Source organism: Sceloporus undulatus, chromosome 4 (assembly GCF_019175285.1).
Source record: "Sceloporus undulatus isolate JIND9_A2432 ecotype Alabama chromosome 4, SceUnd_v1.1, whole genome shotgun sequence".
NCBI lineage: Eukaryota > Metazoa > Chordata > Lepidosauria > Squamata > Phrynosomatidae > Sceloporus > Sceloporus undulatus.
Window position 1 is genome coordinate 57295027 of NC_056525.1, and position 24243 is coordinate 57319269.

Consider the following 24243-nt stretch of genomic DNA (forward strand, 5'->3'; position numbering starts at 1 on the left):
GGATCTCTTGCAGGGGCGGTTCTATCCCTGGGACCCTCTGTGGGCTGCAAACACTGCCAAAGCTCAAAACCAGAAGTGGGTGGATTTTCAGTTTTAGTTTTGGTAAATGGATACTTTTAAAAATTGACATAGTGCAGATGGCCCCCACAACTTATTTAAAAGGTGATCTGCCATTTCTGAAAGATTCCATTCATCTTTTTTGGGATGGAAAAAGGATTAAAGGATCAAACACCATAAAAACAGTCATGGGAGTTGCTTAATCTACTGCCTCATTCCTGGGCCGGTTATAAACCGGCATTTGGGACGTCCGGAGGACGTCCCATTTTAAAAAAGGGGCGTCTCTTCTAGACGCCCCTGGGCCTAATACGGACTCCGTCCGTACAAGATGGCGCCGGCCCTTCTACATGGCAGATCTTTGCGTATCGGACGCTGAGCGTCCGTACGCGTCGCGTCCTTTGTGACGTAGCGAGTGCGCCCCTGGCGCCTCGCTACGTCGCAAACGCGACTCTAAAAGAAGCTCCATTTTGGAGCTTCTTTTTCGGTCCGCACGGGAGCCGCGCCGTGTGGAGGCTCCGGCTCCCCCGCGGACTAACCGGCGGCGGCGGCAGAGCGCTGCAAAGCGGCGGTCTGTAACCCACCCTGGTCTTACAACTCAGGCCAGCCAGGATGAAACACAGGTGAGTGGATTTCTCCATGATGGGCTATTATCAGCAGGGAATCAGCAGGGAATAGAGTAGCTTTGAATCCAGTGGATCTATAGCTGACTCCCTCCAGAAAGACTCTCCCTTTTGCAGGATCTTTCTGTCTGCACATGGATAAGAGAGTCCTCCATTACTGCAGCAAATCTCCCTCTAAGCAGTGCTCCTTTTTGACAGTGGTGGCTGCTGGTGAGTTACCAACATACCATATACAAGCAGCCACTTATATTGGGGAAATGGATAGACCTGCACTCTTTATCACTTTAAAGGAGTAATTCCTTTTTCCTAGTGAACCTGGTGTTTAAGGTTGCATGGGTAAGGTATGGGGAGATGTGATTTCTAAAATATTTTTCTTGTCTCAGTAAAGCAGAATGGTCACAGTTCTTTGTAGGCAAGCCATGACAACTGATATGAAATCAGTATAAGTTTGCAATGTAGATATGTCCTAAAACCTCTCTCCAGTAATTTATCCAGAAGAAATATGTGGAAAACACAGTTGTGCAAGGGCCTGAAAATCTTGCAGCAGAGAACAATCCCACTAACTAACCTACAGATTTTGAACTATGCAATTTAGTTAATTTATTTTTCAAATGCATTGCTTAGAGTTTGCTTGTGAAAGGATGGTTTTCATATGTACATTTGCAATATAGGTCATGGGGCAAACATTAATTCCAGTTGGATAGCACTGATACGCTGTAAATACTCTGATGTTTATACTTCCTTTGTCAACGGGTTTCCCAAATGCTACAGTAAGGAAAACAACAACAAACCCCTCACAGTTAAATATACAAAGACTAGTAATAAAAATATCAAGGCGTTAAAAATGCCAGTTTTCATTCACTTATCAAAACATAATGAAGACATGAAAAAACCTTTTTTGTTTCAAAGTGCACTGAGCAGCTGAGTTGCTTTTCACTGGTATAACATAAAATAAGGCATTATGAGCATGTAAGCATTGCTCCATCCCTGCTTTCTGACTCATGTAATGATGTAACATTACTTCTCCTAATGCCTTGTGTTCCATGTGCTTTTAATTACACTGAAATGAGTTCAACAGGTATTTGGAATTGCAGGAAATAGAGATATTGCTTCTACCTGCCACCTGGATGGTACAGGCTAAAAAGACCTGCCTTAGGAACTGGTAAATCTAAACCATTCTTTCAAATGTTTTTTTAAAGCAAGTAGCTTTGCCTGAGTAAAACTCTAGATCTTAAAAGAAGAAAGAAAGAAACAAAGAAAGAAAGAAAGAAAGATGGTTCCTCCATCCCGAGAATTAATGACCAGGTTACAGTGGTCAGGACATTCAGTAAAGGTCCAAGATGTAGCAATAACACATGCACACACATACAAGAGGTCAATGTATCTAAACAGTCAAAGGCTAGGGAAAATGTTACAGACCAAAACTGTCCCCATCCAAACCTTTCACATGATTTCCTTTCTACTACTGTTTGCAAGATTGTCAAGTCATAGAATTTTGAAAGACAAACTTAAAAAAAAAAAACCAAACAAACAAGCAGGAAGGTTAATGTATGTCCATCTAACAACTGTAGGTTAACCTGAAATGATTACCATCAAGTTCATTCACAGAAGAGTAAATATTTTGTTTCTATTCAAATATCACTAACTATTCCATTCATAAAACCACAAGAAAAACATACGGCAGCTCCGACCTACAGCATGAAAAACACATTTCATCTCCTTATCTTGCCCCCAGCTGACAATCAAAGGAATGTGACTGAGTTAGAATGGATTTTAATTTAGAGTCCCTTTGTTTGGTGGTCATAAAGGCAATTGAAACCAACTCCCTGTAACTTTTCAAGTGGGCATTTTCTTCTTCTTTGAAGGATAGCTACGATTCTGGAAACTAAATTGCCCTTCAAATGCAAAGAAGCGTCTATATACTCTGTTGGAACTTGGAGTAACTGTAATCCATCATGTTAAATACCAATTCTAAGATGATTCATTTTACTGTCTGCAGAGTACTTGAAGACATGGTGATCTGTTACAGAAATGTGCTGCAAGTTGGACTATATCCATGTCCCAGTGCAGCTTTTTGTCTTATGCCACTATACCATAAACTCAAAGCAGGCTGAACCACAAGGGGGGAAAGGGAATGTGGAGAGTAAGGGTGGAGGGAGGGAGGGAGGGAGGGAGAGAGAGAGAGAGAGGGAGAGAATTTGCTAACTCAGATGATCTGATGTCAATTTTAGGACAGAACCAGAGGGACTAGCCTGAATCCATTTTATTTTACACTGTAGATCAGGGTAAGGCAACTCCTGCTGTTTTGGTCTACACCCCCTTACGTTCTGGACTTCATGACCAATGGTCAGAGATAACAGAATTTGTAATTTAAAACATCTGGAAGAGAACAAGGTTCCTACCACTACTATAGATGTACATAAATGGATTCCAGTTGAGAGAGAATGAGAAAGTAGTTGGTTTTCAAAATTTAACTCAAGATTTCATTTTGTCTCAGAAGTCCACATGAAAAGAGAAACCCTTTTAGAGAAATGGTATTAAAATTCAAAGCATTATACTCAGTTTTTGCTCTGGAAGCACCAAGCAAAGATACAAGTAGGGAAGGTTTAACCATGCAAGCTTTCATACTCCTGATTTTCTCTATATTATTGGTTTAATTTCAAATGAATACATGCATAGATGCATGTAATATGCCTCCACTAAAGCAGAACTAGATTCATGTGGCACAATTCTTTATGGGTTTTGAACCCTCATCTAAAAACAAAGTACTTAAGTTTTAGAACAGGCACCCCTGAAAAGAGAGAGGCTGTAATGAACACTTAACAGACCTTGTGGCACCATAGTGCGCTGTAATAATGCACACCAAAAAAAGCCCTAGGCATGCCCACCTAAACCAGTGGGATCAAAAGCATGGATAAGCAATATTGTGCTATTTTCCCCATAGTGGCTGAAGCACAGAAGTCCCTTCCACAAACTTCCAAAGCAAAATGACACCCAAGATTTTCCTTAGTGACCAGACACTTGAACAAGGCATTAACTAGTTAACAGGAACAGGTTACATAGTTTTGCCTTTTCCTCACTGATTTCACAGTGGTCTAAGACTTGATGTTTCAGGCTGAATCAAGTTGTGGTGCCTCAGTATTACTTGATGGAAGTGCGATGTGAGGCTTGATTAGCTGGGGCACATCCCTGGAAAAAGTAACATAAGCGAATCTTCAGCAGAAGTCCAATGCTAATTAAATAGACATTTTAATGTCTCCTTAAGTGGGTCCCCTCGTCTGAAACAAAAATGCTATATTCACAGTAGGCTTTCATGTTCAGACAGTACATGACTTGTCAGTAGGCTGTTGAGATGCTGAGGCAACTGCAGTGCTTGTGGTGTTTGTTTTGGGGAAAACAGCAGGCTTGGGCCTGGTTGCTGGAGGTTTGACCTGGGCAGCCATTTTGACAGACTTTGCTGGCCTGAAGGCACAGGGAATGTCGCTTGCTGTGCTAGCACTCCGCTGGAAAGCTGGTTCAGAGTCCTTGAGGATCTGAGTATGCAAAGGGCTGGAAGGTTCTGAGGTGGGTGCTACGACAGGGGAGGTTTTCAGAGGCTCCAGGGTGTCAAGGACAACGTCTGGTGTGTGTTTTACATTACTTTGCCGTTCCAGCTCCCACAGCTCATTCAAAGCAGAGTTCATAGTAGCTTCAATATCCTGCAAAAAGAGACAAGTCAGAAATGATTACAGGAGCTAGAAACTGACGTGACAGATTCTCTGTGATGAATGGATAGTATTAAGCAAAGGCAGACTCTGGCAGGCACAAAGGCGAAAGCTGCTCTGGTCATGGCAGGCATAGAAGAACCCTCAACCAACATTTCTGTTCTTGGCAAGCTTTGTCCTACTATCATTTTTGTCTATTATGCATCAAGCAAGACAGGATCAGTATATGGCTAACTGGGCTGAGGCTGAATCAAAAAAACAAAACAAAATTCTGATTCTAGAGACTTCAGCTGAGTCACATATGCAGCCTCTCTTTCTCAATCTCTCTGACCAACCTCATAGGGTTTGCTGTAAGGGATAAAATGGAAGAAAAGGGAGAAATACATATGCCACTTTGAACTCACTGGAGGAAAGGCTTTATATTAACATAACAAATAAAAAAGCTACATGGGTGTGCTTGAGCCATATTCTCCACACTTTATGAACATCACCAACTGCATTCCCTCTCATAATCCTTGAAACTGAAGTTCAACAAATCTGTATTTTTAGTCTAACTAGAGATAGAATCATAGAATCATAGAGATGTTTGTTTTTAAAGGGGAAATTGTGAAAGTGCTTATTCTAGTAGACGTTTTAGCTGTGGGTGTGGCACAAATTACATTTTAAATATAGGTTTTTTACAGAACATTGGTCATGAGTGAGTGCCAATCAGTAACACTTTTTACAAATCTCTCTCCCCAGTTGGATAGCCAGGAGAAAATGCCAGCATTTTGAAAATAATGATCTGGTTTTATCCATCTCTTTGGTGTACAAGGATGATCCTTGAGGATGCTACAAATCATAAAAAGAATGCAAAATATATAATCCATATTAACTATGTGGCTAATGAATGGCAGTTTACAGACCGCCCCTTTGGGGCAGCCTGTACCTGCCCCTTTCCCTGACGGATTGGGGTCTCACCTGCCACAGCGGTAGCCCTGGGCCCCCAATCTGCCGTTTTTCCAGGCCGCTTCCCCGCGGCCTAGAAAGGGGTGTCCTTGGGGCTTCAAGCCCCAAGGACACCCCGACACAGTGGGGAAAGGGAGAAAGGGGTTGCTCGGCCCCTTTCTCCTTTGTGTTGCTGACGCAGCCGTGTAAAGGCTGCACCAGTGACACAAAACCCAGAAGGAGCTCCAAAATGGAGCTCCTTCCAGCGCCGCGGAAAGGGCACCACAGGCATCCTTCCGCAGTACCAGGACGTCACATCTGTGCCGCTCCGTTTGGAGGCGGCGTGGCCATGACGTCCTAATGGCGGCACCCATGTAGAATGGGCGCTGCCATTTTGTACATACCCTGTATGTACTAGGGTTGAGGGCGCCTGAAGGAGACGCCCCCCAGACAACCCTAGTACGTATGGAGTACGTACTAGGGTGCCCATCTGTTATGGGCCAGTGATACTCAACACTAAAGCAGAAGCGTGTTACATATTGGTGTCTCCTCACTGAAGCTACTTTGTACTTAATGGCATTTAAAAATGTAGTCTCTTTGAATAAATATATAATATATGTAAAACGCAACTTGGTAAAAGAGTCTCCTTATCTGAAATGAAAATGTAGGTTTTCAACTTCCAGGTGACATTTTCCTTTTACTTTACATGAACAATACAGGAAATAATGCAGGAGATAAATAGCAACAAGCATCAAGCCAGTTATGTTTCTTTGTTTTCTAAAAACATGGGCTACATCATGACCTACAAGTTTACTTAAAATTTCAGCTACAGATGCAGCCTTGAGTGGGGTGACAGAATTCTTAGAGAGCCAAAATTTTCCATGACTCACAGCTTGGCTACAGAATGTTAGTTTCCTCACAGGCATTTTAAGGCACACAGGGAGGTAAATCAGTCAAGAAGGAGGAAGAACCAAAGAGTGTAATCCACTGCCTCTGACTGCAGTCTGAAAAGATATTTAAACAAAATACAGATCCCAGAGAGATACCAGTGTCAAAAAGAAGATGAGCATCACACAGCTTTTGAAAGGACACCTGAGAGGATATGAAAGGAAAGGAAAGCTCTAATTTAATACAGCACATTTTTCTTTTATTGATTTGTATTCCCCTATGGAAACAACGAATTACATTCTGAAAAAAAGAAGAGAGTGGATAAAATGAGAATCTAATAGCAAGACAAAAGAGACTACTATATGCCATTCAAAGCATTACAAAAAGATGCCAAGGCAGTGTGATTCATATGTAACATTTTCATGTGTACACGAAATTAAATCACAAAGGGGAAAAAAATCTCTACAAGAAATAAATGCAGATAGTATTATATCTGAAGGAAGCTGGGTTTTGTCCAAGCCAAATATCAGCCCTATTGCTTACAATAGGCGACTACTACTTTGGAGACATCTGTTCTGTAGTGTCAGAGAACTTGTTAAAAAGACTTACGGAAACATCAGAATCAATCCTTGACATACTTTTGAAAGAAGTATGATATCTGCATGTGAAAAAAATCAGGCTTGCAGCCTATACTTTTATGAGCTGTTGTAAAAGTAATGCTGAAATCACTGTCAAAACACAAAGAGTTGGACAAAGGTAGACATTTTGACAGACATTCATGTGTATGTTTGTTTAGGCTGTGGTCCCCCTACCCCTTGGATATGGTGCAGTATGGAAGAAAAGATGTTTTCGCCTGCTTCTTTCCAACAACAGACTTCTGGAAGCTTGTTCCTCCCATTATTTTGGAGTACTTGGTGGGACATATGTACTGATGTTTTACATAGTTCTCCCATTCCTGTTGAGAATTATCTGTATGTGTACTATTTTTAAATACTGAAATCTGCCCCAAGACTAGCGAGTACAGTAGTATAAATAATGAAATGAAACATTTGTACGGAAGATTAAAGGCCACAGCTCAGCTCAGGTATTAAATATAAACATCATAACTAACAAACAAAAAAGCCCTTCCTCTCAACAGGCCTCCAGCTTCAGTTTTGTGATTTTTTTCAGCATTTGTTTCCTTGGAATGCCTCACTTTGTAATATGAGATTCATGTGTGCCTGAGATCCATCAAGTGTTGACAGATCCATCGAGTACTAGAAATCAGAAGATCTGGTCTAACATCCATGTATAGAACATCTACAAATGGAGAGGAAACCAATGGCAAAACCCTTCCCAGAGACTGAACTAATGTCCTGACAGACTTTACTATTGGCACAGGAAGCTAGAAGGATATTTCTGAGTCCCTTACTGTTTTAAAAAATGATTTCTAGTATGTTCTGCAATTTCTCAGTTCTACAGGCAGGCTAAGATACAAGTATAGATAGTTATCAGTTCCTGTTGCTAAAGCATATTACATCAACAAAATATTGAGCTGGAGCTTGATTCTGTAAAGAGGTCATCAAGCAACATTAAATATAAGGCCTCCCTGCTGAAGTCAGCAAGAATCTTTCAACACATTTAATATAGGCATGTGTCCCACTCTTGACCAATATACTCAGAATGTTATACCATTAGCCTTTTGTGTAAAAAACACTAGTGTCAAAAAGTGAAGAGACACAAGGGAATCACATGGTAAGCACTTTAAAAGCTTATTTCCCTTCTGAATTGGGCAGAAATATCCAGACATGAAAAATAATTTCTTCACTTTGTGGGCTTGCTCTCCAAGTCTCAAAGCCCACATCCAGCCACAGCTGTGTATACACACACACACACACACACACACAGATGAAACCATTCCATATTGTTGCCAATAGAAACAAGGAAAGCTGCTTTGTTTGAAGACAGCTCCTTATCAAAAATTGAAACCAAGAAGCACAAGAAAATGGGCAAGTAGACAGGGAAGGCTAGCTGTATTCTTTCAGGACACTTCAGCCCTTTAACTACAGTCAAACAAATTTACACAACTGGCCAAAGGTTAAAACACCCGGCTTTTCAAACATCCTGGACTTTGAGATTCTCACAATAATAACAGTTCTAGAACTGTAATGTTTTCTGTAACTTTGGAAAGCATAAAATCTTAATATTAAATGTGGCTCTGTTTCTGTAAAGGCTTGAACAAGATTTTTCCCAAAGGATTTGGCAAAAGCAAAAAAGCATGGTCAAGTTTTTTGACTGATGGCAATAGACAGAAAAGCCACACAGTGAAGAAATAATTTTAATTGATATAACCTTACAACATAAAGTAAGACTGGTTAGAGTAAATACAATGGTTCTATGACCCTCATTCCCTAACTCAACTCTCACCAAGCTTCTGCACGATCAGGTGAAGAATCAGAAAAGTAGGAAAAGGCTATAACATTTTATTATCAAGGTGGATCATCTTGGTTGATGAATTGCTATTAAACACTGTAATAAAATCCAGATGAAAAGGTACAGTTGTCCCTCCATATTAATGGATTCCTTATCCATGGATTCAAGCATCCACAACTTAAAAATATAAATTCCAAAAAGCACAAAAATTCCAAAAAGCAAAGCTTGATTTCCAATGTAAAGTCAAAGGCTTTCATGGCCGGCATCCATAGTTTTTTGTAGGTTTTTCAGGCTATGTGGCTATGTTCTAGCAGAGTCTCTTTCTGACGTTTCGCCAGCATCTGTAGCTGGCATCTTCAGAGAATGCTTTGCCTGGAAAAATTGGGTGTATATAGACCGAGCAAAACGCATCTGTGAACCCCACTTCTTGGAAGATGAACTGAAGCACTTGGACCAGGCTCTACAGGCCAATGGTTATTCCAGCTCAGACATCAGAAGGGCTGCCAGGCCCAGGAATACCCAGAGAAGTGAAGACAAGCAGCCACCCAAAGGGAAGGTATTTTTACCATACATCAAAGGAGTCACCGACAGAATAGGCAAAGTGGTGAGGAAGCACAACCTTCAAATGGTTTACAAACCGACGAAAAAAATTCAGCAAATGCTTCATTCAGCCAAGGACCAGAGAGACCCTCTCACAGCCGCAGGAGTTTACCGCATACCATGCAGCTGTGGAAAAGTCTACATAGGGACCACCAAATGCAGTGTGCAAACAAGAATAAAGGAACATGAGAAACACTGCAGACTGGGTCAGCCAGAAAAATCAGCAGTAGCAGAACATGCCACAAACCATCCTGGGCATAAAATACTGTTTGAAAACACTGAGGTTCTGGACCATGCCAACCACTACCATGTCAGGATGCACAGGGAAGCCATTGAGATCCACAAGCATCTGGATAATTTCAACCGGAAAGAAGAAACCCTTAAAGTGAACAAAATTTGGCTACCAGTCCTGAAGAATAGCAAAATAAGGACTCAGCAAATGCAAATGGCAAACCATTCCCAGCAGATAACTGATCACCAATTAGCAGACATCAATTCTTGTTTGCATTAGTCTCCAGCCTGAGGCCAGCCATCAACACAGAACAATACACATGCAAATCACTCCTGCATTCCCAGGCTCACACAGTATATATACACCCAATTTTTCCAGCCACAGATGCTGGCGAAATGTCAGCTAGAACATGGCCACATAGCCCGAAAAACCCACAAAAAACTAAAGCTTGATTTTATCATTTTATATAAGAGACTCTATTTCACTCTGCCTTTGTATTCAATGGGGCTTGAACATCCACTCATTTTGGTATCCACAGGAGGTCCTGGAACCAAACCCTACAGGATACCAAGAGCCCAATATATAACCCATAGAAACCCCAAAGTTCTCAATAGTCTGTGGTCCCTTTCAGCTTTCACATTTGTAAATAACCAGAATCTCAGGACTCTCAAAGATTGGGGTGATAGAAGGAAATAAAGCAAGCGATGTCCTGCCTACCTGGTGAGATTTCAGTTGCTAGAACTGAAATCTGGCCAGCTCTATCAACTTTACACTGCCTATGAAAACTGCTTATATATCATAAAATTAACAGGGAATATATTCTCATATTAGCATATTGTCATGGCCAGAACTAAAGGAAATATGCTCTTACGGCTTTAACATCTCTGAACTGTTCATTCTGCACAGTCATGCAAAGATAAGACACAATTGACTTTTTTTTTTTCAAAGTTTAAGGAAGTTACTCATGGCCAAAATTTGGTCACGTACCCATGCATCTGTCAGCATCTGGCTAGGATGCTTCCAAACAAAAGGTACAAGCCCTTTCCAATCTCTTCGAATCTAAAGGCCCCATGGAATAAACACAAGAATTGTTTCATGCTTTTTTTGGATTGACTAGACATGCAGCAATCACAAACTGAGCTGATGTTTTAAAATGAAAAAAATAACAAATTCAAAAATTTAAATTTAATTTTAAATATTCAGATTGGAATTTGAAATTCAAAATCAAAGGTTACCTCAGAATTCAAAACTTGACTTGTTTTGATCACTTCTAAGGGGACGTTTCCTGATCTGAAGCAAATACTGAAGCAAAATATAAAATATTGACATCAAATAACATTTGTTGCCAAAATCACAATATTCAGAGAATATGTGGAAAATACTTTTGTGTATTAGATGAATGTCAGTAAATACTTAACAACAAAATTTGCAGAGGAGACTTCTTAAGTAGCTGGGTGTCATGGGGTGGAGGAAATCATTTGGTACTATATGAAGATTGACCCTAGGCTTAACTTGGCCTGGCCAAGAATACTTTTACCTGTGCAATGACTTCAGGATCCATAGGCCGATGGTTATTAAAGCTCTTTGACCTTCCTGCAGTCACATTTTTCCGGATATGAGGGCTATCTATCCTGTTCTTCAGGGAGGCATGCCGGCTGAGAGAATTGAGGCTCCCATGGCCACTAATGGAGCATGCATCTGGTACCTCTTTTGGGAGACTTTGGCTCATAATGGGTTGTGAGGAGGGACGAGAACTGGCCACAGCTCCTGGTGGAGATGCTTCTCCAAGCGAGCTGGGTAGTCCATGGCTGTCACTTTGACGGAAAGCTCTTCGTATACTGCCAGACTCAGGTCTTTTTCTTTGCCTGTCACCATAAAAAGCAGTACAATAAGGTTAAAAAAAAGTAATAGAGAAACAGCATTTCAGCACAGTCAATTCAAGAAAGAAAAAGAAAATATACTGTAATCACCAAATTCTGAAATATATTTCCTTTTTTAAAAAATCTGCCTGTTACTATTCTATGAGTAGAATGTGAGTGCAGACATGGAGAGATGCAAGATTCAAATCCTCATTTGGCCAAGAAGCTCATTATCTGACTTTGGCTCAATCACCATCTCTTAATCTAATCCACCTAAACAAGATTGCTTTGACAATGGAAGAGGGATAAAGTAGTATTATGTAACTTCAAGTTGTTCTTTGAAGGAAGGGCAAAATATAAATAAACATTGATCTAAATAGCATTTTTCAACAGTCATGACAGCTACATGCAAATGCAAATATACCAATGGTATATTTCTGCTGGAACTAAATATGAACTGGGATGCCCTCAAGATCTGAACTAAATTAATCATTGACCCAATACATCAAGAAATTCAGAGATTCCTGTGCACTATATAATGCTATATGTCTATAATATGTTTTCTGTTACAACAAACATATGTGATCAACTAGGAAAGGATGACACTGCAAATACCTGCCTCAGAAAGCACACACATCATAGCAAATTCAGATTAGGGCTATTGTGGTGGGAAACAACACACAACATATTTAGTCCTTCTGAAGATGGAGATATGATCTCACTAGTTCAAGAACATAACACTACACAGAGAATACTGTGTCAAGTTATTTGTTCTGGGGGCTCATCCTTAAGACCTTTAGGTAATTTACAGAAAATATCTTACTGGGAACAACAAAAGTGTCTTGATGCAGATCATGTTACATACATTTCGTCTTTTGGGACTGATGATAGACAACATGGCCAGGGATTGAGGGGCGGGGCAGGGATGTGGAATCAGTGGAGGAAAATGCTGGATTCTCAGGTATTCAGAATACATATTTTAATAGACAATTGAACTAAATGCAAAATTAAGTGGGTTCATCAAGGAGTACTGACTTGATATGGAAATCACAAAGACTCTTTACGTAATACAGGCACTTACTTATTGATATTTGCAAGGTAAATATCTGCAACATGGCTACCACTTGGGCAGTTGGAGCCAGCTCTGGCTGTCACTTTTTCCTCTGGTGGCTCAGAACTGACTTCTACTTCAGATTTTGGGCTTGATCTTTCTGATATGCCATCCTCACTAGGAAAGAAAAGAGGTCACAGCTCTAAGCCTTATACAGCATTCTGAATCAAAAACAAAACTTATTTAAAGTGGCTTACTTATTTAGAGTTTTATTTAAACTTATTTAAAAAAAATTGTTGATTAGGATTAAATTATTTTCTATGCTACAAACTGTTATCTGTCAGTGCCTCTGTTTCTACAGGTGTTTTACATTCAATCTTGCTAATATTTAGTTGGATTTGCAACATGCCATCTTGTTTCTCAGAATCCTGTATCAGGGTAGGGAGTTATAGACATCACAATTAGTGCTTCAGACACTGCTGTTTGAATTGTAAAAATGAACTTGACCTTAATTGCTTGTTCAGTCTAATGCTTGTTTTATACTAGCATTATCTTGTTTATTATACAGCTGAGGAAGCTTATCTTCTGGCAAAAAAGAAAAAAAAATACTTGGGGACATTTCGTCAGGCTGCTGCTGTCAGCCATCATTTTCTGCAATTGTGAACTGCTGTTAGATAATAATTTGTTTTCAACAACTGGAATGTATTCTCCTCTGTATATTAATTCTGTTTAATTTCTGTATATAATACAGATTTCCCCCCTAAACTACCGTAACTTGTTGATACATATTGAACCAAATATATTATGTAAATTTATTGCATATATATATATATATAAGCAGCCATACATAGTTTAACTACGTGATACACCTGCATTGTGGTTTGTTACTGATTCAGTCAGAGGCCTTCTGCGGTTTGTTTTGGTTGTGTACCAATGCTCTTAAAGGAACATACGTGTCCTGGACAACGATGTACTGATGCGGGATCAGACCATCAATTCCATTGTGACGGCCCTCCCACCAGTCATCCGAGGCCCGGTGATAAAGCAGGAGGGAAGCCCCCTTTTTAAAAGACAGTTCACGTGCTGTTCGACCACTGTAGTCAAATTTGGCTATTGCTTCAATGGGTTCACATTCTACAAGAAAAAGAAAAAGAACTTAATGAAAACTCTTATTTTAAGAGGCTTGCAAAATTTTAATCCACTGGTCTTAAAATAAGAAAGATCAAAATCTAATCTAATCTACGACCTAGTGGAGATAATGTGAATTTAAATCCACCTTACAGTAAAGACATCAGAAGCACATTAAATCACCTCCTCTGTCCAGCTGGTACATGCCCAGTACAATTTTCTGACAGCTCAGTGGCAAATCAGCAGTTCTACAGAATTTCTAGGTAGATGGCTGCAGTAAAACTTTTACTGAACACTAATCTGCAATCTGTGAATTTACAGGTTAGGAATAATTGGACCAATCAAATTTATCTGCTTTGTCTCAGCCATCTGAAGAATCCTAAGCCATTGCTTCATAAACCCTAGCAGCTTTGTCACATGTACATCTTCTCTAGGTTTTGCCATAATATCTTTGCAGTCCATGGCTTTCCAGGCAAGCACTGTAGGTCTTCCTCCGTTTGTGATTTATTATTCCTTTCCATAGTATTTTACCACAAAACACGACTTCTTATCAGTCTTAAACATGTCTTTCCTGAAATACCTTTGCTAATACATTTTGCTTGATTCAGATGAATACCTTTATTTCAAAGCACATTCTTTTTTATCCCACTTGCAGTTTGGGGAGCTTTTCACCTCAGCTGATTGAGTCACCAGGTAAAAGTCTAACAGCATGAACCAGTTGGAAATTTAAACAAATTTCTCAGGAAAGGAATATGCTTGAGGAAGAAGCCTTTGTTGGGGTAAAGTTATTGTTCATCTGGGCAGTTTTCCTCAGGAAGCGTTGGATGAAAATACCTGAAAGCAAAGAGTCTCCAACACTGTGGTCTGACACATGAGCTTTAGAAGACCTTCACATTAAGACATCAAGCTTCACCTGTTGAAGATGCAAAGCTCTGAGACTGGCTAAAGGCCAAAATGGTACACTTTTGACTAAAACTTTAGAAATTGATTTTCCAGACACAAAAGCCTGCCCAGAGAATTACAGAAAAATTTGCAGAGTTTAAATAATCAGATCAAACTAGTTATAGGCTAGAGTCAGCCGGGTCAGGTGCTTACTCATCTGACTAATCATTTGCTTATATTTTTAGCACAGGTGGGCTTAAATTCCAGTTCATAGTTTTTGGATTATGCACTTTGCTGTTCTGGCTCCCTATGTTCCTTGGCTTATTTTCTGATATCAGTTACGAGATTTCTTTTAAGTGCCTTCTTCTGCATTTCATCACCAGCAAGGGAACTTTTTATTTCCTTTAATAATTATTTATTACATCAAAGCCAGCAGGACACTCAAGGTTCCTCAGCTTCTAGTGCTCTCTTTTGGAATTCAGCCTTCCATCTTAGCAAAAGTGTTGCATCCAATTGGCCATATCATACAGGGCTTGCATTCCAAATGCAACTGGAGATAAAGATCAGCAGGAGCTACTGGTTCTTTTTTCCTTTTTGAACATCAGACAGTTAAGTCTCTGTCCAATAATTATAGTTCAATGAGTCAGGAAAGGCTCCAGCATTATGGCAGTTACTGCCTCTCTTGAGCTGTCATTAGTCATGGCTTACCATCATCACTTGTATGGTGTTCAGTGGCCATATCCTGAGCTGTATCTTCTGTGGAGGCTGTTTCCCCATGAGGGCTTTCACTGCAAAAAGGAGCAGACATGCAGAGATTATATATATTGGTGGTTTGGGGTGCAGCACTTCAGCTATCCCAGTCACACCAGATGTGTTTAATACACTTTGGAGAAAGCAAGTATTTGACAGAATTCTGCAATGCATGTAGCTCACACCGTGTATATTAACTATTATCCTTGAATGAACCTGTACAAAGAGGGATATTTTCCCTACATTACTTAGGATTGCTAGACACAAGGCATATGGAGTGGATCAGAAGATGAGGAATATGGGGTTGTCCTTCATTTCCAGGACTGGGTGTTCCTGAAGGACAGGGCAGTCCATCTGTCCTTGCACTGATGCAACAGACAAAATGGCCATATACCTAGCCAGACCATCTGTCTATCTATCCCAGCATATTCTGAATGTCAGTGGTTCCACAGTCTCCAGCTAACCCATTGATTCTTTCGACTAAATATGCTAGAACTGAACATAGGACCATCTGCATCTGTTCTGCTACTAAGCTATGGGTTCTTTCCAAATGTTTTGCTAGTGCAATAAAGTGCTAACAAAACATGTGTCAAGGAATGTGCTGTGTCTGAGTTTGCAATGATCGTCTCAAGCAATTCTCTTGCATGCAGAATGGCGTTAGCTGTTGCAACACAAGGCAAGTCTAACATCACAAAAGTTGAAACTATGACTAGGATCTGGCTAAAACATATATTCGGTTGTTCCCAGCACTGGGTCTTTGGATGCTGTTGGCTTTTGGCTCCTAGAAGCCCCAGTTAGCATGACTAATGATGAGGGATTCTGGGAACTGCATTCTAACACCAAAGGATCGGAGCCACAATTAAAAGCTGCATGACAGGTAAAAATAGCTCTACATTGATAAAATTACTGTTTATCTATGGGACTTTGACAGACTGGCCCTAAAGGCCTGAATCAGGATGGAGTGGGGGTGTGGGGTCCACACGACACATGCCCCTATGCTAGTGTAAAGCCGCATGCCCCACCACATGGCGGCCAGCATCACGGCACTCCTCTGGTGCTGTATTCAGATGACGCAGCACCAAAGGAGCTCAGAAAAGCTATGGCACCCTTTCCATGGCTCAGAAAGCCACTTTTTTAAAAAAATATTTTTTATTTAAATACTACAAAAAAGTACATTGTAAACACACTACAATATCATACAAAAACAGTAATATTACTGGGTTTTTTGTTTATATTTGTCTAGAAAGCCACTTTTTGCAACTCCTTTTTGAACTGTGGAAAGGCCAGATTGTGGCTGTGGCATGTAGTTGCCGTGGCCTTGATCCAGCGCTGAAAGGGGTGGCTGCAGGCTGCCCCTTAGGGGTGGTCTGTTCAGCCCCTATCTCTCATCATTCTCTGCTGCCACAACCAGGTTACTTTCTGCATGCACCATGATATATTAGGGTCAAAGGTTCAGAAGTAATTTGACATGCAAAGTCAACTAAAAATTTAAGTTTTTATTTGTTTGGGTTTCAGCCCCTTCTTGCTAAAACTAGAGGTAACCCAGAAACATGGTGTTCTACCCTTTCTGTTTCAGATCCGCTCTCTCTGGTGCATAAATTGCATTTTCCTTTTAAAATTTCACTAAGTACCTCTAGTAGCACCCAGAAGTAGACATGTTACTTATCATATAACCTAAGGGTGTAAATACTCAAAAGAGACCAGTGGAAACTAAGTAGAATCTGCCCTGGTTAGTACTTGGATGGGAGATTGCAAATGCATACCAGGTGCTGTAGGCTATATTTGAGAGGAAGGAAGTGGCAAACTACAGTGGATCTTAGGTGCTTTACAGACTGCCCAAAAGGGCGGTCTGCCGGCACTGGCGCTTGCTGTGTGAAGGAGCCGCAGCAGACAAACCACAGAACTCCTCCAAGCAGCAAAAAGAAGACGCAAAAAGCGGCTTCTTTTTGCGGCATCATTATGATGCTGCAAAGTGCCATTGGCACACTTGCGGCGTCATAATGGCGCTGAGATGTGCAGATGCTAAGCGTCCGCTATGTCAAGATGGCGGCGCACATGTAGAATGGGTGCCACCATTTTGTACATGCTCAGCACGTACTAGGGTTAGGTGTATCCGGAAAGGACACCCCTTCCTAACCCTAGTACGTGCCGAACACATACTTTTGGCGCGTGCAGAACGCACCTTAGAACTCCCTGCCTAAGAAAAACCTATGGAATTTATGGGTTCACCATTAATTGAAAGCACACACACATTTATCATATAAAATTGTAGTTGCTATGGGTTTGATCCCATATGGTACACTGATGCTGAGATTCCCATAGAACATAGCACAGCCCTGTTACCCTTTTCCTAATGCATCTTCTACATTCACCCACCCACTCACCCATGTTGTGTATTTCTCCATATTTTGAACCAGACATCTTCCTCTTCTCTTAAGACAAGGGAGAAAGATCTGACTTTATGTTCCTTCACTCAAGTGTCATGAGAAGTCTGGACAGAAAGAACAAAAAACTTCTTCTTCGTGGTCTCTGCGAATCACACAAATGGGTTTATTCTGCGCCTGCGCAGCAATCCTCGGAAACTTCTAGAATCTCCAGGCAGAAAGCAATGTATCTTTCTGCAACTTTTTGGTGGTAGCCCCACCCACCCATATATAAGGCCCCTGGTGGTCCGCTCCTCTTCAGTTCCTTCATTCCGCCGCGCTAAGCAGCTCGAGGAACTTCGCTAGCATTCGCTTGCTCTTTGTGTATTGGAATCTCTGGCTATTCGACCTTCGGACTTTCACTTGACCATTCTTCGGACTTTCTCTTTGGCTTGACGACTTTCCCTGATTTACGGCTTGACTTCGGACTGGTAACGGACTTCTCTTACCATGGCCTCTTTCAAGCAATGCACTAAGTGCGGGGTGAAAATCCCCAAGGCTGACGGCCACGACAAGTGTGTCCTCTGCTTGGGGGAGGCACACGTTCAGGGCAGTTGTGCCCACTGCAAGGCCATGTCCGCCCAAGCCCTCAAGAACAGGGACTGGACACTCAAGGCCGCCCTCTATGAGAGGGTTCTCAGCCAGCCTGGCGGCTCTGGAGCCTCCGGGGACGCGGATGCCCCCAAAGCCCCCAAGATTAAAGGGGATAAGCGTTCCGACGGGGACAAGAAGCGGGCTCGCTCGTCCTCGCCACCTTCTAAGAGCCACCGTAAGGGGCCCCCAAGCACGGTCTCAGTGCCTCCACCTGAGTAGAGGCCAGTACCGTTGACATCGCCTGTCGCAGAGCCGGTGAAGACCCCAACTTAGTCTGTACCGGCCCCTTCCCGGATGGTGCCGCTTGAACCCAGAGTCCTCCTCACCAGTCACCTCTTTGTACCGGCAGACAGCCTACAGATCGTGAACGTGGACTCTGAATCGGAGGGAGAGCTCCTGGACTCCTACGCTCCACTCTCTCCTCAGAGGCTGAGATCAAGATCTCCTTCACCCTCACCAAGGAGAAGGCCGCGTTCTGCCTCACGGGACTGGGCTACGCTGGGGACCGAAGCTGATGAGGCTCTGGCCGCAGACCATCGTGCCCCTGCAGAGCATGATCGGGACCTCTTCCAGGCGTTCCCGGATCTCATTCACGACCAGCACACAGGACAGTACCTCATCCCGGTTGACCCGTCCCGCCTGCGTCGTAACCTCCGTGCTCATTCACGGGCCCGTCGTCTGGATGGTGACACTTCCCGCCGGGACAACCGGGACAACTTCGGGACATCCGATCCTCTCTTCAGACGGCGAAGCCCATCTCCTTCGAGGTCTGGCTCGGGCTCTCCCCATTCCATGTCTCCCATCTCGGATGAGGACGCCCCGTTTGTGCCCGAAGGCCCATCTGTCCCATCGCCTATGGATGACGTCCGGGCCTTTGCTGACAGGGTCATACGGATGGCCGATGCTCTCAAGCTGGAAGTCACCCATCCGGAGGATGATGCCCTTGACCCGGTGGAAAGGAGGATCCACGGCTCTGCTCCAGCTCCACCAGCCCTGGCTTACCTCCCGTCCCTGGAGAAGATCGCCAAGCGTTCTTGGGACGCCCCAGCCACCATCCCGTCGACCTCACGCAGGATCGAGAACCTGTACCGGGTTACTCCGTCTGCCCCGTCCTGGCTGTCAAACCATCCCAAGCTGAATTCAGCTATTGTGGAGGGAGCCCAGTCCACCTTCGCTCCCAAAACCTCATCTTCGCCTGTCGACAAGGACAGCAAGAAGCTGGACGGCCTCGCAAAGAAATTCTATGCCTCGGCGGCTCTCGACCTCAAGATCGCAAACTACGCGGCTTGCATGGGGGCCTACGTCCAGTTCCTGGTGGAGAAGATGGACCCCACCATTGCTGTCTTGCCCGAGGACAGGAGGCGTATGATGGCGGCTCTCAGGAATGAGATCCACTTGATGGCTGGACAGCAGATCATCTCCGCCAGGCACTCCACGGACTGTGCATCTAAGGTCCTCTCTGGCTCCATAGCTCTCCGCCGCTATGTATGGCTCCGGTCCTCAGACCTCACCCCTCAGGCGAAAGCGGTTATTGAAGACATGCCCTTCGACAACTCGGGCCTCTTCAATAGGGACACGGACGAGAAGCTTAGCTTCAGGTACCGGATGAAGACCGCGGCTAGAAAGTACGGTATGTCTTCTGCACCATCCAAGTCCCCCCCGCCAGAGGTATCCTGGTCAGCGCCCTGGCACTCAGGAGGCCAGTACCGCTTCCAGCCCCAGGACCGTCCTTACCACCAGGACAGTAACCCTCAGGGCCGATCCTCCCGGTCGCCTGCTCCCCCACCAGACAGGCGTCAACCTTCCCAACCCAGATACCAACAAGGGTATAGGAAGAAGGATGGCCGGGGCAAGAAGAGGTTCTGATGTGTTCCTGCGCACCTCGTCACCTCCAACAGGCTGAGCCCTTTCTTCAACACCTGGGCCGCCATCACTGCGGACTCTTGGGCACTTAACATCGTCCGCAGGGGTTATGCCCTAGAGTTCTCTGAGCTCCCACCAACTGGAGCTTTTGTGTCAACTGTCCCCTCGGACACCCTTCTTGACGAAATGCGCACTCTTCTAGACAAAGGCGCCATTGAACCCGTCTCCTCCTCTGAGTTCAAGCGGTGCTTCTTTTCCAGGTACTTCACCGTACCGAAGAAAGACTCTGGCCTTAGACCCATAATGGATCTTCGGGCCCTCAATGACTTTATTGTTTACAAGAAATTCAGGATGGTAACCCTTGCTTCTATCTTACCACTCCTACAGGAAGGCTACTGGTTCGTGACGCTAGATTTAAAGGATACCTACTTTCACATAGCGATCCTGGAGGACCACCGCAGGTTCCTCGCTTTCGCTGTCGGACACCAGGCATACCAGTACAAGGTCCTTCCCTTCGGCCTTTCCACAGCTCCAAGGGTCTTCACCAAGTGCATGGCACCTGTGGTGGCATACCTGCATCAAAGGGGAATCACAGTCTTCCCACACCTGGACGACTGGCTCTTTGCAGCGTCTTCCAAGGGCACTCTGCTCAAACAACTCAAGTTTGCCCTGTCGCTCCTTCAAGCATTGGGACTACAGGTCAACTTCGACAAGTCCAATCTGACTCCTACCAAGCACATCGACTTCATAGGAACCACGCTGGACTCTGTGTCAATGAAGGCATACCTTCCAGAGGCAAGGTTTCAGGCCCTCCGTGCATCACTGCAACCCTGCCTGCACCAAAGGTGTCTGCAAGCCCGTGTGGTACAAGTCGCCATGGGGCACCTGGCCTCTACCACCTTTGTTACACCGTGGGCCAGGCTAAGGCTCAGACCCCTGCAATCCTGGTTCCTGTCGGTGTTCGACCCCGGCCAAGACACGCCTACCAAACTGCTCACCATCCTGAGGACCGTACAGAAGTCCCTTCGATGGTGGCTCCAGCCCGACAACGTCTGCATGGGAATGTCATTCCTACCCCCGCAGTCGGACCTTTCCCTGACCACGGACGCCTCCCTGCAGGGATGGGACGCCCACACTCTGGACCTTACAATAAGGGACAAATGGTCACCGGCGGAAGCCACTCTCCACATCAACGTCTTAGAGATGCTTGCTGTGGAAAAGGCACTCAGAGCGTTCCAGACGGTCCTCACAAACAACGTGGTGCTTCTTCTCACCAACAACACCACGGCCATGTATTACCTCAACAAAAAAGGGGGCACAAAATCGAGGAATCTGTTGGCAGTCACCATCCGCATCTGGGAGTGGTGCATACGGTACAAGATCCTGCTGCAGTGCATCCATCTGCCTGGTGACCAGAACGACCTTGCAGACCAACTCAGCAGGTCATCTTCCACTTGCCACGAATGGAGGCTGCATCCAGAAGTGGTGACCCAACTCTCCAATCGCTGGGGTCCCCCTCTCCTGGACCTGTTCGCCTCCCGACTGAATGCTCACACACCGAGATTCTGCTCATGGTACGGAGAGCCCGGATCGGAAGGGGATGCCTTCCAACTCAAGTGGACTCAAGGTCTCCTGTATGCCTTTCCCCCATTTCCTCTGATCACACGGGTGATCTCGAAGATGTTGTCGGACCACACGGATGCAATCCTGATAACTCTGTGGTGGCCCAGACAGCCGTGGTTCTCTCCTCTCCTACAGCGGGCACAGGAGCATCTCCGACTGGAACACCGGCCCGACCTGCTCTCGCTTCACGACGGGCGAGTCCACTATCCCGAGATGCAGTCTCTCCCATTGGTGGCATGGAGGATTCGGTCCTGAGCACGCTTCCATCCGGTGTTCGGGATATCATCAAAGCAGCACAAAGACCATCTACACAGAGGTCCTATGCCTACAAATGGGATAGGTTCCTTGCCTTTCTGCAAAGGGCATTCCACCATCCTGTGTCTCCATCCCGGTGGTCCTGGACTTTCTTATGACACTAACAAAAGCAGGTCTCTCCTTGAGTTCTATCAAGTGCTACCTGTCTGCCATTTCGTCACACTATTTGTTTCAAAACAAACTCTCTCTGTTTGGGGACCCTCTCATAAAGAGGTTCCTTAAAGGATTCAACAACCTGCATCCACCTGTCGCAGACCCCTCACCGCAGTGGAGTTTGGACACCGTCCTGGCACAACTGGTGTCTAAGCCATTTGAGCCTTTAGCTACCACGGACCTGAGACTCCTGACCTGGAAAACGGCCTTCCTGGTAGCTATCACGTCAGCCCGCCGGGCTGGTGAACTGTGTGCCCTGTGGGTGGACCAACCCTTCCTCCGCTTTCATAAGGACAAGGTGGTGCTCCGTATAGACATTACTTTCCTGCCCAAGGTGGTGTCTGCTTTCCACATCAACCAGGACATTGTTTTGCCTACTTTTGCTCCTAATCCGACCACGGACTCTGAGCGCCAGATCCATGCCCTGGATGTCCGGAGGGCACTGGCGTTCTATTTGGACAGAACTGCTGCGTCCAGGCGATCGGAGAGACTTTTTGTATGCTACTCCGAAGCCAAGAGAGGGCTGCCGGTCTCACCGCAGAGGTTCTCTAAATGGGTGGCCAACACCATCCGTCTCTGCCATGAACTGGCCAAGAAGCCCTTGCCAGGTCGGGTTAGAGCCCATGCAACTAGGGCGGTAGCCGCATCCTCAGCCTTTTTGACGGGGATTCCCCTTGAGGATGTATGCAAGGCTGCTGTCTGGTCCCAGCCATTGACATTCATAAGACATTACAGGCTGGATGCCAGGGTCAGGCAGGATGCAGCCTTTGGGAGGGCAGTGTTACTTTCTGCCATGCAACAGACCTGTTGCGCTGTGAATAAATAACACAGTTGTTTGGTTTACATACTTTATTGGTTATGTGATTTATTGGTTATTGACACTCCCCCCTCCACTGACTACAGCTCGCTAGTCTAAACCCATTTGTGTGATTCGCAGAGACCACGAAGAAGAAGAACAGGTTGCTCACCTGTAACTGTGTTTCTTCGAGTGGTCATCTGCGAATTCACACAAACCCGCCCATCCATCCCCTCAGTGTCTGCTCATTTGTCAACGCTTGTTGCCGCGCTGATTAGCGGCTCATTCGGAACTGTAGAGGAGCGGATCACCAGGGGCCTTATATATGGGTGGGCGGGGCTACCGCCAAAAAGTTGCGGAAAGATACATTGCTTTCTGCCTGGAGATTCTAGAAGTTTCCGAGGATTGCTGCGCAGGCGCAGAATAAACCCATTTGTGTGAATTCACAGATGACGACTCGAAGAAACACAGTTACAGGTGAGCAACCTGTTCATCTCCCACCCTTGAGTGCTAAGCATGGTGAATGCCCATATTGTGCAGCATGAAGGAAAGATCTATCTCTTTTATGCTCTATGGGAGTCCTTCTGTTTGGGATCACTACATTTGCAGTAGATTGGATGGAGCTATGCATTTTATTATGACAAAACATCAAGGCCACTACGCATGATAACTGAGACATTTTCAGAGGCCTCAATATTACCATTTTTTGCCCTGTTAAGATGGTAGTAACATCAGTGAAAAACATGCTTGTGTACAGTGGGGCCTGCCAAAAAGACCAAATGTTTCATACTGCAGGATGAACTGGTGGCCATTTTTAAGAGACATGTTTGTGCTTTGTGTGCATATACATGTTGAACAAAACTGAATGTCTCATTGCAGTTAATCCACATAAATCTGTAGCATTTCAGCCATCTGCAAAATCTGTATCACAGTAGGTGTTAGGTAGTCTTTCTATATTTCAAGGCAAGATAAAGGGTTTCAGTTTGAAAGCTCAAGTTTCAAAAAGAATTTGAGGTAACACAGCACATAAAAGAAATGACCACATTTAATGTGTGCCTCACTCTCAGCTTTGTTTTCTTTGGACAAGATATCTTTTCTTCCTAATTTTTTATGGCCACTTGGGTGCTGTAAATGGAAAGTGAGCAGGGAGACACAAAGAGTAGACATTTTGCTAAATTAAAAAAAAACACTAGCATAGCCAATAGAGGATCCCTGTGTCATGAGCAAAACTCTGAGCCAAAGACCTGCCATCCACTTAATCTGCAATTGTTATGAAGCATCACTGGTGGTGACACTAAGGTGTTGCTTCTTCTAATATAATGCAAAGAGAAAGTGAATTCCTTTGTTTTTAAAGATAGAGATGTGA

General features: G+C 44.1%; 1 protein-coding gene across 1 annotated transcript in view; it reads right to left on the reverse strand.

The window, feature by feature from the left end:
* Window positions 1–547: 547 nt before the first annotated feature.
* SRGAP2 (SLIT-ROBO Rho GTPase activating protein 2) overlaps window positions 548–24243 on the reverse strand; it is a 266745-nt gene continuing 243049 nt past the window's right edge. The window contains 5 exon segments of the mRNA XM_042463031.1: window positions 548–4375; window positions 10978–11305; window positions 12381–12527; window positions 13304–13484; window positions 15069–15148. Coding sequence (XP_042318965.1) covers window positions 3995–4375; window positions 10978–11305; window positions 12381–12527; window positions 13304–13484; window positions 15069–15148 — 1117 coding nt within the window. The 3' untranslated portion in view covers window positions 548–3994.